At 44.9% G+C, this 15,054-nt stretch overlaps 1 protein-coding gene across 6 annotated transcripts in view; it reads right to left on the bottom strand.

Moving 5' to 3' along the window:
- The window catches only part of MCF2 (MCF.2 cell line derived transforming sequence), a 60,513-nt gene that overhangs the window by 34,016 nt on the left and 11,443 nt on the right, over nucleotides 1–15,054 (bottom strand). For 5 of the 6 annotated variants that reach the window (XM_054839332.1, XM_054839333.1, XM_054839334.1 and 2 more), the window contains exons 2-5: nucleotides 13,540–13,608; nucleotides 12,861–12,975; nucleotides 7,326–7,416; nucleotides 233–352 (exon numbers count right to left, since the gene is read on the bottom strand). In XM_054839332.1, coding sequence (XP_054695307.1) covers nucleotides 233–352; nucleotides 7,326–7,416; nucleotides 12,861–12,975; nucleotides 13,540–13,608 — 395 coding nt within the window. Of the gene's footprint in view, nucleotides 1–232; nucleotides 353–5,070; nucleotides 5,267–7,325; nucleotides 7,417–12,860; nucleotides 12,976–13,539; nucleotides 13,609–15,054 lie in introns of those variants that run through there. The other variant, XM_054839335.1, reaches the window with a different exon arrangement.

Below are 15,054 nucleotides of genomic sequence, written 5' to 3'. Positions count from 1 at the left end.
CTGAGAAGCCCACTGCCCACTACCATGGACATGCCTTGTGGGGAGCAGACTGTGCACAAGGGAGCTGAAAAATTCTACAGGAGAGATTTGGTGGAAATAGGGCATTACTGGCAGAGACACTCCAGTTACTCTTCACAGAGGTGCCTGCAGTGGGACACTGTCACCCTCCCGACCCGAGGTGCGTGGGCAGCCTCCGATCACACACAGCCACAACACCTCTGCACGCTCGTACCGGTAACTTGAGTAAAAAATCCTCCTGACTGAACCGAAATCCAATGTCAGTGAAGGTGCGCTGGAAAAACCCCGTGGGACGAAGAACCATCACTAAGTGCAGGTTCCCTGGGAAAGATGCCTGCAAGGAAAGAGATGACATTCAACCTGGGGATGTGGCAGGTCCAACAACAGCTTTCAAATGCCTTGAAAAGGGGGGAAATCGTTCAGATCTCAGTATTTTTTTGTGATTGCCCTGATAACCTTTTCTTATTTTCAAAACAGGAGGGAGACACTGTAAGTGGTTTAGAGATGGGGATGTAACTGTGGGAGGATTGTCCAGTCCCACTTCCCGTTGCAACAGGCAGGAATTCAGCCATGCACCTTGGAGGGCCAATTATAAACTTTAATACTATATATTTTGTTCAGCATTATAACTTGGGGAGCTAAATTAGAACTTAGCAGGGAACAGAGGACTGGAACATCGAGGGAAATGACAGACAGATTTGGGGAGCAAAATTTATTGCCAAACTCACTAATCATCCCGTAACTGCATCAAGCATACTCTTCTTGTCCCTGGTAATTACCAGGCAACATTTAATTTGTGGTAAGAATTTGGAATTTCCTGTCTATGCTGCTGGAGTCTTTTTACAAGCATATGGTTGGCAGGTGCATTTTTAAATAGATCTGTGAAAAGGGTGCTTGAAAATGAAAAAGAATTTTTAAGAAAGTAGGAGTCATATCATTAAATTATGGATAAGTGCATGAAGCAGAGAATTGAGTTAATTAAGACATATGATTTTCTCTGAGATCCTGCCAGGCCAGGTTACATTTCTCTATATATTCCTCCTTATATTATCCTCCTCCATTATCCTCCTCGACAGACAATAGTAGTATCTATTCCAAGGGTGAGAGTAATGAACATGTTTAGGTATTTTGCACTGCAGAGCACTTAATGTATGCCTTCAAAACAAAGATCCTTCCCATAAATGTGCATTAGCATCGTTCAAAAAAGCCATGATTTACGGTAGAGATCTGACATCCATGAACTGCATTGTAACTCATTTGCTATGTTTTCTCGTGTAGAAAAGGTCAGGTTGTGGCTTCCATTGCCCACAGCTCCACTTAGAAATGGACAGTCACTTTTAGGATCAAATAAGCCACATAAATTCAATATATTGATCTGCTGTTATTTTAAGTAGGAGCAGAAAAAAAAATTAAAAATGAATGTGAATGAAGTCCCAAATTCACACCCTTTGGAAGTCAACAAGAATGGTGCCAGAGACAAAGATTTGGTGTTAGAAAAAAGAGCAAACCATTAAATAATGGAGAGGTTTGTGCCGGCTCCAGGCCCCAGGTGCTGTACCTCTGTTACACAGCACACAACATCTCTGAAACGGCTGCCAGCCCCAGGCATGCAGTGATGGCTACAGACACAGGAGACCCAAGGAACCAGCTGGCAACCCTATCAAACCTGCAGATGGGCCAAAGGTCTAAACCCGTCCCTGGAGTCACCAGACCTTCACAGCTCTGAGACAGGTCTTGCCCAAGAAAGTGTGGGTGAGATGCTGCAGGAGATCCACATTCAGCTCCCTGCTTCAATGACTGATTAGCTCTACAAGGAAGATCAGCTCTCCTGCAAGACAACCACAGGCAGGCCCTCCAACAGCCCAGCTACCAGACACAGCTCTGTCTGCAAACGAGCCCATCTCAGAGAGCCTGCTCAGCTCAGGATTTTTAACTTGAGCTTCCCATATTACTAGAAAGAAAATCATCCACATTCTACTGGGTATCTCAGAGGAGTTGGAGTGGTTCCTCACTTTGAGATTGAGAAGAATCTCTGCCTGGGATGCAGAAAACTTTCACTGAGGAAAGCACCACCAGAACTGGCACAGGCTTGTAGACATTTTGAATGAACTGAAAATTCACAGCATTAATATTTCACTGGAAAATCTCTGGCAAGCTCAACACTCATCCACCAGCGCACCCCAGAGAAGCTGGCTGCCTCTCCCACCTCACCGGCTGGCTGGCTGTTGGACCCAGTAAATGCTGCTATTGCTCTTTCCAGGCCTGTTGGCTGGCCTGGCTAGTCCTTGACACTCTTCATGGTCTGGCATGTCCCACAGCACTAGGACATCCCAGGAAGAGACCTGCCGGTCTGCGTTCATGGCAATGCCATGCCCGTCCCTGCAGAGCTGCAGGTCCATCATGTGTCATTCCCTCATGCCCACCCTTACATCTGTGTTTGCCTCATTTTACATCCTGGTTGTTTCCCACTGGGCATTTCTCTGCAGACAGGACAACAGTAGCATCCCCCAACAAGGCTTCAAAGATATCACCAAGGAGCTACTACGAGCTGCAAACCTCAAAAGATAGGATGTTTTTGCTCCAAGACTGGCCTTGCACCCCTGGTGTTAATAGCTCAAACTGACTTGAACCAAAGCCTTGTGAGGCCAACGGTCTTACAATGCTTTAAAGGAGCTTGGAGGATGCAATTTTAGGTCCTTCTGCATGGTTATGAGTCCATCGTAGGTGAATCCAATGGTGAAGTCCCACATAGTTTGGGGAAAGTCACTGTTTCCAGCTCAGAAACACAACAGTGTGTTCTGGTCTCTGAACTTTAGGCTCCTACCTTAACCCTCTCCTGAAAAATGCATCAGCAATATCTTTGAGAAGAACAACCAGCCAGAGATGCATCCTCCCTTGGTCTTATCTCATAATCTCCCTCCATCCCCTGTCCCCTTTAACCCTGTTTGGCACCTCAAGCAGTGATGAGTCTGCTTTGCCCTCTCCAACTCCTTCAAGTCCTTTCTGACATGCACGCTTCATGTGCAGAGCAGACTCCCTGGAGGAAGGGCCTGGGTCTCCAAACTGTATCACCCCATGGGAAGCTGTAGACTTTGAATGTCTTCCCCTATGAGCCCTTGTACAGGAAACCCACAGCTCCAGGAAGATGGACCAGTGACCAGGAGGCAGAGCCACCTGCCAAAACTACACTGCAATAGCGATAAGGTGCTCTCTGAGAGCAAAGGTACCTTTGGACACCTTTAGTTTCATGAATGCAGGATGCCAACATGTTCCACACAACGTACAGGAAGAGACCATAACCTGGCACTCACATCCTTCTGCCACATACATCACGGGGGCAAATTCTTCTTTGATAGACCTTTATGCCCCATACACACACAACTGCATCCCTTTTGCTCCTTGATATGTTTCACCTCAGAGGTAGCTGGGTTTCCAGGACAGGTGATTTGATTTCCATTCAGTTTAGACAGCGTTTGGGGATTTTTCAGCTGATTTTATACATATAAGATCATGGTCAGCACTTCTGAGTAGCTAAAACCCAAGAAATACAGCTTTGCAAATGATATCTAATAGATTTCAAGCATGGAAAAAACCCAAACGAGCCCAAAAATAAGCTTGCAGAAAGACAGCTACCAATCAAACTATGTCCTGTGCCCTCTTACAGACTTAAGAGAAAGGATGAAATGTTAAAAATATAGTTTTTTAATATATACATATGAAAAGATCAATAATTCCTCAGGGATAACAATCCTGAAGGGACTATATCTTTTTTAATCACTGCTGTAATTCTAGTTCTTCTAAGGGCTGAAGTGTAGGTAAGTTACCTCCAAACTAAAATCTAATGATACTGAAGGTACTCCTGGAAAAAAAACCTTCCCCATAATATATTCAAGAAAGTAAAGACAAAAGAGTCCTTAATCTTGCCTTATGTTTTATCTTATTATTTATAACACTAAAAAGAATCTTGTGCATTAGACAAACTTGAGTTTATGTAACAAAAGACCTAAAAGAACCCTCAAAAGCCTTTGCCCTCTGCTATTGCTCTGCAGCACATCAGGAAAGACAGAAAACTATCAGCACAGTTCCACTAAATCAGGCAATTGGCACCATTTCACTACTATTAACCATCTCACTGCTCAAAGATCGTGCTCAGAACGTTCCTCCCCTTCTGAGGACACAAACGTGTATACCTTATGTCCCCAGTTCAGCAACTTGTATAAATGCACACTCAATTGCAACCGTGTAGATAGTCCTGATATAATCAATACAGACGAACTGGGCTAATAAAGCACAAGAAAGAACATACGTTGAAAGCATCACAGTTATTACCTCCTTAGTGAATATCTCATCCTGATGCATTTAATGTGATTTTTTTCCTAATTTTAGGAATTCATTTTTCAGATAATATTCTTCCCTGCAGTTCACTGGGACATTCATGAGGTTGGAAATCAATAAATGTAAAGAAAAAGTAGTATCTGCCAGTAAGTTTGTTTCTGAGCAATGGAGATTGAGGCTAGCGGTCCTTACACAGGTGCCGAAGTTAATGACTTTCTGCTGTCCCTTAAAGGAAAAGTCATACAACAAAACGCCAGGTACTGCTAATTTGAGCTTTAACTTCCCCCCAGAGCCAAAAGGCAACTCCAAAGCGCTCTGCTACCTTTTTTTAGCCGCCTGCATAATTAACCCCCAAAGATGCCGTCAGCATCGCTGGTGCACAAATTCCACCCAGGGCCCCCTCTCCGGGAGAGGCTTTCCCTTACTGTAAGGGCAATAAATAAAGCCTTTCCCACGACATTTCAGAGATGCGCTGGAAGAAGCACTGCAGGACAGCGATGCCCAACGCCCGCAGCAACAGCCTGGCTACTCCCGCACGGAAGATATCATTAAAAAAAAAAAAAAAAACCAAACAAAAACCAAACCTCCCCGCGATGCTCAATTAAAATCACTCCGGTCAATATTCCCGCTCCCTCCATCTTTCCCCCGGTACAAAAAGGCCTCTCGCCGCCGCGATGCGTCCTTGGGCGCTGCAGCACGCCGGGCCCGGAGCCTTACCGCATTCCTGCCGGCCCGCCGCCCGCCCCGCCGCGGGCTCGCCTCGGCCATCGCCCCGCGGCCACCGCCGGGGCTGGGGGTGCCTGGGCAACCGCCGCGCTCCCCGCGCTCGCCCCGCTCCCGGGGCGGGCAGGCAGGCGGGCGGGCAGGCAGGCAGGCAGCAGAGCGGGCAGGCAGGCAGGGACCCGGCTGGCAGCCCCGCTCTCCTTCCTAGCGCCGGGTTTGTTTTTAAGGTGGAATGCCAAAAATCATCCTGCAGACGGGGCCAGCTCTTTCCTTCGAGGACTGAGCTCTCAGCTTTGGGCTTTTACCCTTCCCCTTCCCCCCCCACTGCGATTATCTCAAAGGTAGGGTTTAAAGGTGTTTAGGATTTTGTAGGGGAAGTAAGGAAAGATGCTCCTGAGCCTCGACCCCAGCAGCAGGGCCTCGCTTTCCAAAGCGAGTAGTACCAGCGTGAGCCTGGTTTGCCCGTGCAATTAGGAGACATACACAAAGAGTTAAACAAAAATCTGTACAGTCTGATACAAAATTTTTCTGGATCAGATGCACAAATGCAGAGCTGCAATTGCATATACATATGCTGAAAAAATAGGACACTGTATTTCAAATTCAGCTTATTTGCACTTTTTATTCTAAAATTATACAAAGATCAGAAAAAAAGATTTTTTTATTGCAGCATGGGTTATGGTTTATCATTGGAAAGAAATCAAGATTTAATCTTTTGTGTTAGCTGCACAAAGGCAAGTCCAGCCTAACGCCTCCTGGACACAAAGACAGCCCTTTGGAGCCAGAGACTGTTTTTAAGGCAAGATTCCCAAGTCCAAGATTTAGTGGACACAGGTTTCCTGCTTCTCATTCCTCTTTGCAGAGAGCACCTCCACAGCATCTACAGGGACAACCCCGATACTACAGGCAAAGTCACTTCTCTACACGGACACACAGCACATACAGGTACACAAATAGGGTGTATGCTCAAAGGTCACACAATAATGAAATTTTCTTATTAAACACAAAATGAATGACACTTCTGTAGAAGCTACAAATAAGGACAGGATTTTTTCACATTTGAAACTTCCAGATTATGCAAAGCAACTACATTATCCTTAAAGGATGCTCTTAGTACTAGCACCTGTTCAAATGCTGGCAGCAGAACTGAATTTTGATGATCGCTTTGAAGAACTACTTTTTAAATGCTGCTTCTTCTCTAATAGTATGGTAACCATACTTAGAAATTCAGTTTATAACATTCAGGAAAATCGGAACCCAAAATATTGACAGCGTTATCTTATGCACATTGCAAAAAGGTAACCCTCTCTTCCTTCTGCTGGATGCCTATCAGCAAAACTCATCAAACCCAGGCATTTTTAACGCCAAGTTCAGCTGTACCAGTATTAACTACTCAAAATAGCAAAAGATCTAACTTTATCAGATCTAACCAGAATCAGGCAAGAGCTTGCTTTCTCAGTGCATGCTGTTGACTTCATTCTGTATCAGATGGATCAATGTCTTTAACTGCTCAATGATTATAAGCGAAACCAAAGGCAATAATAATACGCCCAGATTATTTCCATTGATTTACCCACGTGGCAAGGTCTGGTCAGTAAAGCATTTATCAATTAGCTCCCACCTACCCATGCATCTATAAACATGACTTTTCTACACCTGCACGCACTACCATGCTCTGGTTTCACAAGATACAATGCATTGCAGAGTTGCAAAAAGCTTACTTTTTGAGATATGTTCAGACAGGAAATGTGCTAATCATGTGTAGCACATAAACATGTGTAATAGATATTTAAAATACATGAAAGCATACATACACATTTAAAATAGATTTTTCCACCCATGCCCACATACAAATGCTTGTGAAGACTGTTTTAAAAACCCAACACTTTCAGTCACTGACAATTAGGTAAAATATAGTCTCACTAATCACCAGTGTGCAGAAAGAACATATATGAAGCCAAATTTTCCACTCATCAAAAGCATAGAACATGGCACAAAACACATTTGAACCACTATGAAAAAGTACAAAACCAAGCAAATGAATCACTTAATACTCAAACAGGTCATTTAGGCACTCAAATGAGGCATAGAGCTATGCCTGAATTAATTATAGGGCCATAAAACAAACTACTACCTAGAGAGAAAGCACGAGCATCAGTGCTCTTGGTTCCCAGTGTTTTCTGAAAGAGATACATAATGGGCATGATGACTTACTACATTAAAAGAAATTAACATTAAAGAGGACTTACTGCTATTTTTTGGAGAGTCATTTTGACAGATGTCCATGTGTCCAATCTTCTATCCAGGATTAGGATAAATTTGGTGTCAGACTCATGTTGACTATGAGATAAGGAAATACCAATAACCAGATAACATTTGAGGAAATGTGACTCTGTTCCCCCCAAAAACCCCAAACACGAGAATACAGAATGCAAACCACATTTTGAATTTTCCACAATTTCCAAAATTCCATTTGAAAATATTTCCCTGAGCAGACTCCAGCAAGAAATTTGGGAAGCCCACCTTACAGTTAGCCCGGGGTTAGGCATCACCTTTGAAATGGGCATTGCATGGGAGGGGGAGACAACAGATCACCCTTAAAACCCGCATTGGACTTGAGAAGGACTTTGCAGAGGTCGGAGGCAGCTGTGCTTCTGCTGAGCAGCTCAGGGGTGGCCAGCAGCCTCCACCAGCCGCTGCCCCAAGATGCACATCCCTGCCCTCACCGCTGAGCTCTTCCCTCTGAGGGAGCTCGTTACCCGCTTGCCTAGGTTACAGCATCCAAGCGATGACTCCTGGCTTGTTTTGGCACAAGGCAACAGAGGTGACACTAACCCAGGGAAGGGTGATGCCAGCCTGGCAGGGGGAGAAGGGCAGCTGGTGCTGAAACAGGCTGCTGGGGCTTCCCCGCCACCTCCCAAGGTCCCACTCACGAGGCAGCAATTGCCAGGAGGCAATTTCCAGCACGCTCTGGTTCGCTTTGCGAGCACAGGCTTCCTGACATCCCTTTTGACACCCAAATCCTTTAAGTTGCTTTGAAATCCCCAGTCTTACCAAGGGAGCCTGCAGTACCGGGGATGCACGGTCTGGCAGGTGACCTAACGTGCTCCCGTCTGTAATTCAAATATCGCCTTCCCAACCTAGCTGGGCACAGCTCAGCCAGGCTCAACCCATGACAATACACACTCCAGGGCAGTCTGAATTACAAACTGGAATCATGTTTGCACACAGGTAAGGGTACGCCAGCTTGTAACCAAGTCCTCTGATGTGAGTGTATTTACAGGATACTTAGGTAATATTTACAATATTTATTTTGCGGATGCTGTAACAGGATAGCCATGTCCCACGCCACCCTATCCGGGCATCTTAGTGCTGCGGAGAGGCTCCCAGTACACGTGCTGGCTCCCGAAAGCTGGGTCAGGTATCTGCACTGGGCATGGCCCCGTGCACGCAGCCTACCGCAAGCACCGTCTTCGGTAATTCTTGTGTTTGGCAAGCAAAAACACATGGTGGATTACTCAGAAGTATCACATGGCAGACAATACTTGGCAACTTTACTACAGAAAAAAGAAGACACTCGAAGCCAGTGCAGGAGTTTTCATTCAATGCACATCTTGCTGCCCCGGTCTGCAATAACCACACCTTTGACAAATATATTTAAAAGGAATTGTTGTGCTGAGAAGAAAAAAGAAATAATAAAATTCCCTTTGGCTGATAATAACAATTGACTGAAGATATGTAGAAGCACCCAGCTCCCAAGCTCTTCTACAAATATATCTTATGGATCTCTAACGTCACACCCAAAGTGCAAAGGTTTCATGCGAATTTATGCACTGCCATTGAGGCGTAGCAGAAAAGAGCAGAGAAAACAAATAGCGTATTTTACACATAGGTCGTACACAGAAATTCTGCATGTAATAAAGTCTGAGGTTACACATTGTGAGCTGGATCAGACACTTCCAGCCAAATCCATATTTAGCTAAAATAAAAACAGAATTAAATAATATAATTAAAATAGGTTTGGCAACATGAGATGATTCTGCAGGTTTCTGTCAGCTCTGTTCACCCTCACCATGAGTTAAATGACCCGGGTGGGTGGGAGGGGGGCAAAATGATCCTTTTTTTTGAGGTAAAAATAAAACCCTTTGGTTTTTCAGTACACCCTAAAACTTTAAAAGGTAGGTCTCTGTCCTATGAGAAACAATTCCCCAACTCCCCATGGTATTTCCCAACAGGTTGCAATTGAAAAAAAAAAAAAGAAAATAGCATTTACACAGCACTTCAGTCATTGTAATAAAACCTGAAGAAAAACCCCAGAATCCAAGTCATTTAGAAGAAGCAGCCAGACTGCAGTTGCACTCACGGTCAGTTAACAGAAGTATGCAGAAATATGCCATTTACTCAGGACAAGGTTATATTCAGCGAGTAGCCTCTAAGCATGCTAATTTACTTTTATCAGTTCCCTCACAGACACAAAGAAGAAAGTTCCCAGCTGCCCAAAAGCCTTGAAACCTACTGTGGGTAATTTTTAATTTTTTTCTGGGGCTAGTGGAGCAAGTATGTGACTATTTGCAACCCAGGCCCTGCAGTTTTATCAGATTTCCAGTCCTGCGATGTACCTTTTAGATTGACAATAAAAATAAATCGATGCTTTCTCACCAAGGCTGCAAGGGGTGAGTTCATTTGCATCCAGCAGCAGAAAGATGGAGACAGATAACCAGACCGAGGATTATTTCTCTCTGGGTACTTCTTGTCACTTTTTTTTTTTTTTCTTACCCTTAATTTTGTATGTGTTACAGGATGCACCAGACTAAAAATAAGGACTTGGGATGTTTTGCAGGGACTTGAAATTGGATCCTAGAGTCTGCAGTTGTGAGATTTATCACAGGGCTCCTTGCGGCTGGTGTGATCAGAGCACGCTGTCAGGACCCGCTGCTTAATATTTAAATTCAGAGGTATTTATAGCCAACAGCACCCTTCGCTGTGTCATTAGTCCATGTTATCAGCCATGGCTCTAAATCACTTTGTACTTCACTTCCCAATCTAAGTGAAACATGCAGAGCTTGTCTAGATACTGAAAAGCTGGATAGTCAAAAGAAGATGGAGAGGAGAGGAGAGGAGAGGAGAGGAGAGGAGAGGAGAGGAGAGGAGAGGAGAGGAGAGGAGAGGAGAGGAGAGGAGAGGAGAGGAGAGGAGAGGAGAGGAGAGGAGAGGAGAGGAGAGGAGAGAATGTCCAGTCTAAACCTCCCCTGGCGCAGCTTTGAACCATTCCCATGTGTCCTGTCCCTGGATCCCAGGGAGAAGAGCTCAGCATCTCCCTCGCCACTTCCCCTCCTCAGGAAGCTGCAGAGAGCCATGAGGTCGCCCCTCAGTCTCATTTTCTCCAAACCAGACAAGCCCAAAGTCCTCAGCCACTCCTGACAGGACATTCCTTCCAGCCCTTTCACCACCTTTGTTTCCCTCCTCTGGACGCATTCAAGGACCTTCACATCCTTCTTAAACTGTGGGGCCCAGAACCACACACAGTGCTCAAGGTGAGGCCGCACCAACGCTGTATACAGTGGGATTTTTTTTAGTTTTCAAAGACAGCATTATTTTTCTTTTACTTTAATTGTAATTGAGACAGTTTTTTGTAATAACAATCTTATATATACCATAACCGACTTCAATTGAGGGTTTTTCTCTTAAACCTTCTACTGAAATTCTGACTTAGTGTGGAAGAAATAAATTCTTTTAGGGTACACAAAAGAACAGTATTTGTTGCAAAGCCTACAGTGCAGCAGTCTCCAATCCAAGCCTGGATAACGTGCTGCTTTATCACCCCTAGGGTCACCTTTCTGCCAATACCAGGATCTGTCGCTCTTACCTGTGCCTGCCCTACAAGCACACCATTGCACAGTGCTGCTGAACAAAGCCAGCCTGCAGGCAGGCAGGCAGCCCCTGAGCAGGCAGGCAGGCAGGCAGGCAGCCCCTCAGCAGGCAGCCCACCACGCACTTTTCGAGTTGGATGTGCGGGGTGTGGAAGGTGGAGACCTGCTACTTATGTTTTTGTACATCTCTTCCACGCAAGCACTTTCTGCAGCTGCTCCTGCCCACAGCACAGTTCCCAGGAATCCTAAATGAAAATTAACTCGCCTGCAAGACTCACTTTCCTCCTGGCTCTGTTATTAATGCACTCATCTTGTGGAGAGAAGAGTAGCTTACAGCATCCATCTCCTTTATCTAACAATTATTTGCAGGAGAGAAATGCTTCATGATATTCAGCTTCCCAAAATACTACAAACCCGGCATCCCATGAGGCTTCCTCAGACCAGTATCAGATTAGTCCGTGCTGCTGGTTCCACAGGAAAGGCACTGTGCGTGTGGTTTTGATATGTCCGTAACCACCTATAGGTATGTGGTAGGGAGGTGTCGGTGCATTCACAGCTAACTGACACACAGGTGGCCAAATATTTACCTCTTTTAGGGACTCTGTGGCCCAAAGTTTGAGCTCTGATCCCATGATGTGATGCCGCTGAGGGACGCATGCCCAGAGGTACCAGAGCTGACACAGGCCATCCACAGGCCATCCACCCTCACCTACAGGATGCTTTTCCTTGCTCCCCAGCCCCACAACCTTTTTCACTCCGAAGTGTCAAAAAGCACATGTTTTTTAAGGTGGTCAGGTATCGGGGCAGGCTGTTATGGTGGCAGGAGGAGCAGAGAAGCATGATTAAAGTGGTTTTACTAATAACATGCTGAACATGTCTGAATCACCGGCAAGCTCGCAGCTCTCATTAGTTTCTTGATTGAGTTTGACCTATTACAGGGACAGCAAGACTGCTCATCATGCTAATGCCGGGGTGTTTACAGTCATATAGAATAAGAAGCCCCGGAGAAACCGGGCAGAGCTGGGAAGTGCAGATGCACAGCACAAAGGAGAAACCCCTCTGGCAGCCCCACCATGGCACGCTCCTGTCCACGCTGGGACAGCTCTCGGTGGGCCAGGAGCCCACAAAACTTCAGAGTCCATCCAAAATGAGGACAGAGGGACCAGAGGCTCCGGGTTTCTTTTCTGCAGAGGTGACTAAACACACGGTACTTCTTCCAAGGCAGTTGCTGATGGAAAGCTCCCATCTAGCTGCTGTCAAACTCCTCTCCCCACAGGAAGAAATTTGCCAAAATAGGTATTATTCAAGGAAATGAAGCATTCCAGGTAAGTGAGTCACCAGGCTCAGCAGCAAGAAATAGGAGGGCCATTAATCTAAGTATACAGCCCTGTATGTGGCACAGGCAGACTGTCAGCCCAGACACCGGCGGGTAATGGGAGCTGCGGCACGCTGCTGAGCCATCATGCGTAATGGGGACCCCAAACGGTTTGTTCCTGTAATTAGTCTCTTCCTCCGGTTACATTTCTCTTTTTCCACGGTAATGACTCTCTATTTGTACATGTCAAAATATTATTCTGCAGCGGCATGGCATATTTAAGCAGTGACACATGTCAAAGCTTAAGGAAAGCCTGCTGTTAATTAGAAACTTAATAAACTAAATTTATGATACATGCAGGCTGACAAGTCATAGGGATGATGTCCACTTTTTACTCTGCAGTTACTGCACATTAAATACCACGCCTGGACACCGTAAGGGCTTGCATCGTTCATCCTCTCCCTCTTACTTGCTCTGAGAGCTGAAGATGCCCCTCACCCCCACGCGTGGCTTTACCCTGGAAAGCCCCTGCCTGACCCAGGCAGGACCGACAGACACCTCTGCCCATCACAGGCAAGAGCTAGAAGGGAGCCACATACCTTGGGACTGACGTTAGGTATGTTAAGACTTTAGATACGATCTCCTCGGGCACCTCGTTGAAGCGAGCGTTGTCGGGGAGGGTGATGATCCAAGCCTTGTCTTTCCCTCGGCCACCTGGAATAAAGACAAGGATGCTTCCCTGGGCGTGCTTTCAAGCAGGGCCAGCAGCAAAGCCCAGGTCCACCAGTCAGGTCAGAAAACACGCTGCCATGGCTACAGAGGGTTTTTTACATCACCAGAATAGCAAAACCGGGTCAAATCCTGCTGCTGATTTCAAGACCACCACACAGGTGGTAGGAAAAAAAAATGTATTAGGTACCAGATATTTCTTTTATTTACTGAGTGTACTTTACATGGGACAGGAAAAGAAGTCAGAAATACAAGGACAAATCAGCACGCTGGTCTGGCACCTATAGAAATACATTTCAAAGCAAAACGCTTGTTAACGCGTTGTGTTTGAAGGTAAGAGTATTTTGCAGTATGGCTTGAGACAGAAACCTAATATGCTCTTTTAAACTGCCTCGATGTTTTATTAACAACATTTCTAGTGGCGCTGGAGACTACCTGATGGATAATATCCTGTGTGGAGTATCATTTTGCCAAATAGCACAGAAGTTTGTCTGGAGTATTTAATTACTGCACAGAGAGAGAGACCCTGGAAAAGTTCACCATACTCACCAGAAAGAAAAGCAAACTCTTTCATCAAATCATCACTGATGTCCTTTGCGCAGATGGGTATTGCAGTTTCTGGAAAAAAGCAAAAGCAACGGTCAAAAAGGAAGCAAAAATCCAAAGCAAACACATTTATCTGTGTGTTAACCCAAAGGTGAGACTCGAACCAAGTGCAGCATCCCTAAATTATATATGAAATATTGTAACGAAGGATAAGTAGTTCTCCTAGAAACCAATCTTTGTAATGACTCTAACAGAGCAAATGCCATAAATCAGTAGCAAATGTATTCTATCATCAAATGTACTGAGGAAGACCTGCCTGGGAGCTTGAGCACTCTTCTCTCAATAGGGTATATCCAATGTCAATATTTATATTTTGGAGTTACTAAATTTACTTCCCTATTTTGCAAAACTCCCCCAGTGCCTCCGAGCCTTGGCAATACAATGGGACGAGGTTTCTGCTGGGAACGGCAGCATCCACGGCTGCTGCACTGGGAACAAGGTTGAGGTTTCAGACTGTAATAGTCTTTAATTTTGAGCAAATAAACCTCTGAAATCATGTTTTCATCTGGCATGGGGCCACATGCGCTGGAAAGACTGTTGTTCTTAGGTCCAGTTATTAGATTTCTTTTTAATTAAATAATGGGAGAGGCTGTTTTAATACTATATTTAGCACACTGACCATTTCAGTGGCAATGGAGCACATCAGAACAATATACATGATTTTACCTTTCACTGGGAGAAGGAAACAAAAACCAGACTTAACAAACACAATAGGAACTTATAGCTGGCAGACATTTTTCTGGATTATCTATAAATGGAATGATAGCTAAAAATTAAACATCCTTGTTCCTGCAAATAAATGTTTTAAACCACATCTATACAGATTAAAGTCCTTGTGTATTCTGATAATTAAATTTTAAACACTGATTATTCTACAGGCTTGGTCCTAGGGAGTAATCTTTTGGCTGTTTTAAATCACACAGGCTGCATACTTCAGCACACTCCAGTGTAATCAATATTTATTCTATTTCACTTTTTCCCAAAGCTTTCTGGTCACTTCTGCTTTCCCTAAGGATTTTTCAGGCCTTTAACGGGCTGTCGGAGCTGCAGCACAGCAGCCCAGAGGTGCACCAGCTTGGGGGGTACTCTGCCCGGGCTGCTCTCTGCTCCGCTACATGCACATCACTATGTTTTCCTCTTGTAGATAAAACTGTTATTTTTGTTTGTTAAGGATCGAGCCTCAGTCCCACTGGCATCTACAGAAACATTCCTGATTTTAACAGGCCCCAGAATTGGTCCAGGTAAGAAAGAAGTTTGTTTTGCAAAGATATTTCAAATATTTCTCTCTCATTCAACTGCTTCACCTAAGCTGAGGACAAGCGGTGGCAATAGATTTCTTCTCCATCAGTTGATTTTTTTCCAGGTCTTTTCCAGGTTTTTCATACTGATAAAAATGACATTTAATGACTTAATGAGCTTCAACACATGACACAGATGATATTAAACACGGGGATCTTT

This window comes from Grus americana, chromosome 12, assembly GCF_028858705.1.
Source record: "Grus americana isolate bGruAme1 chromosome 12, bGruAme1.mat, whole genome shotgun sequence".
NCBI lineage: Eukaryota > Metazoa > Chordata > Aves > Gruiformes > Gruidae > Grus > Grus americana.
This window is presented reverse-complemented; position numbering and strand designations above follow the sequence as displayed.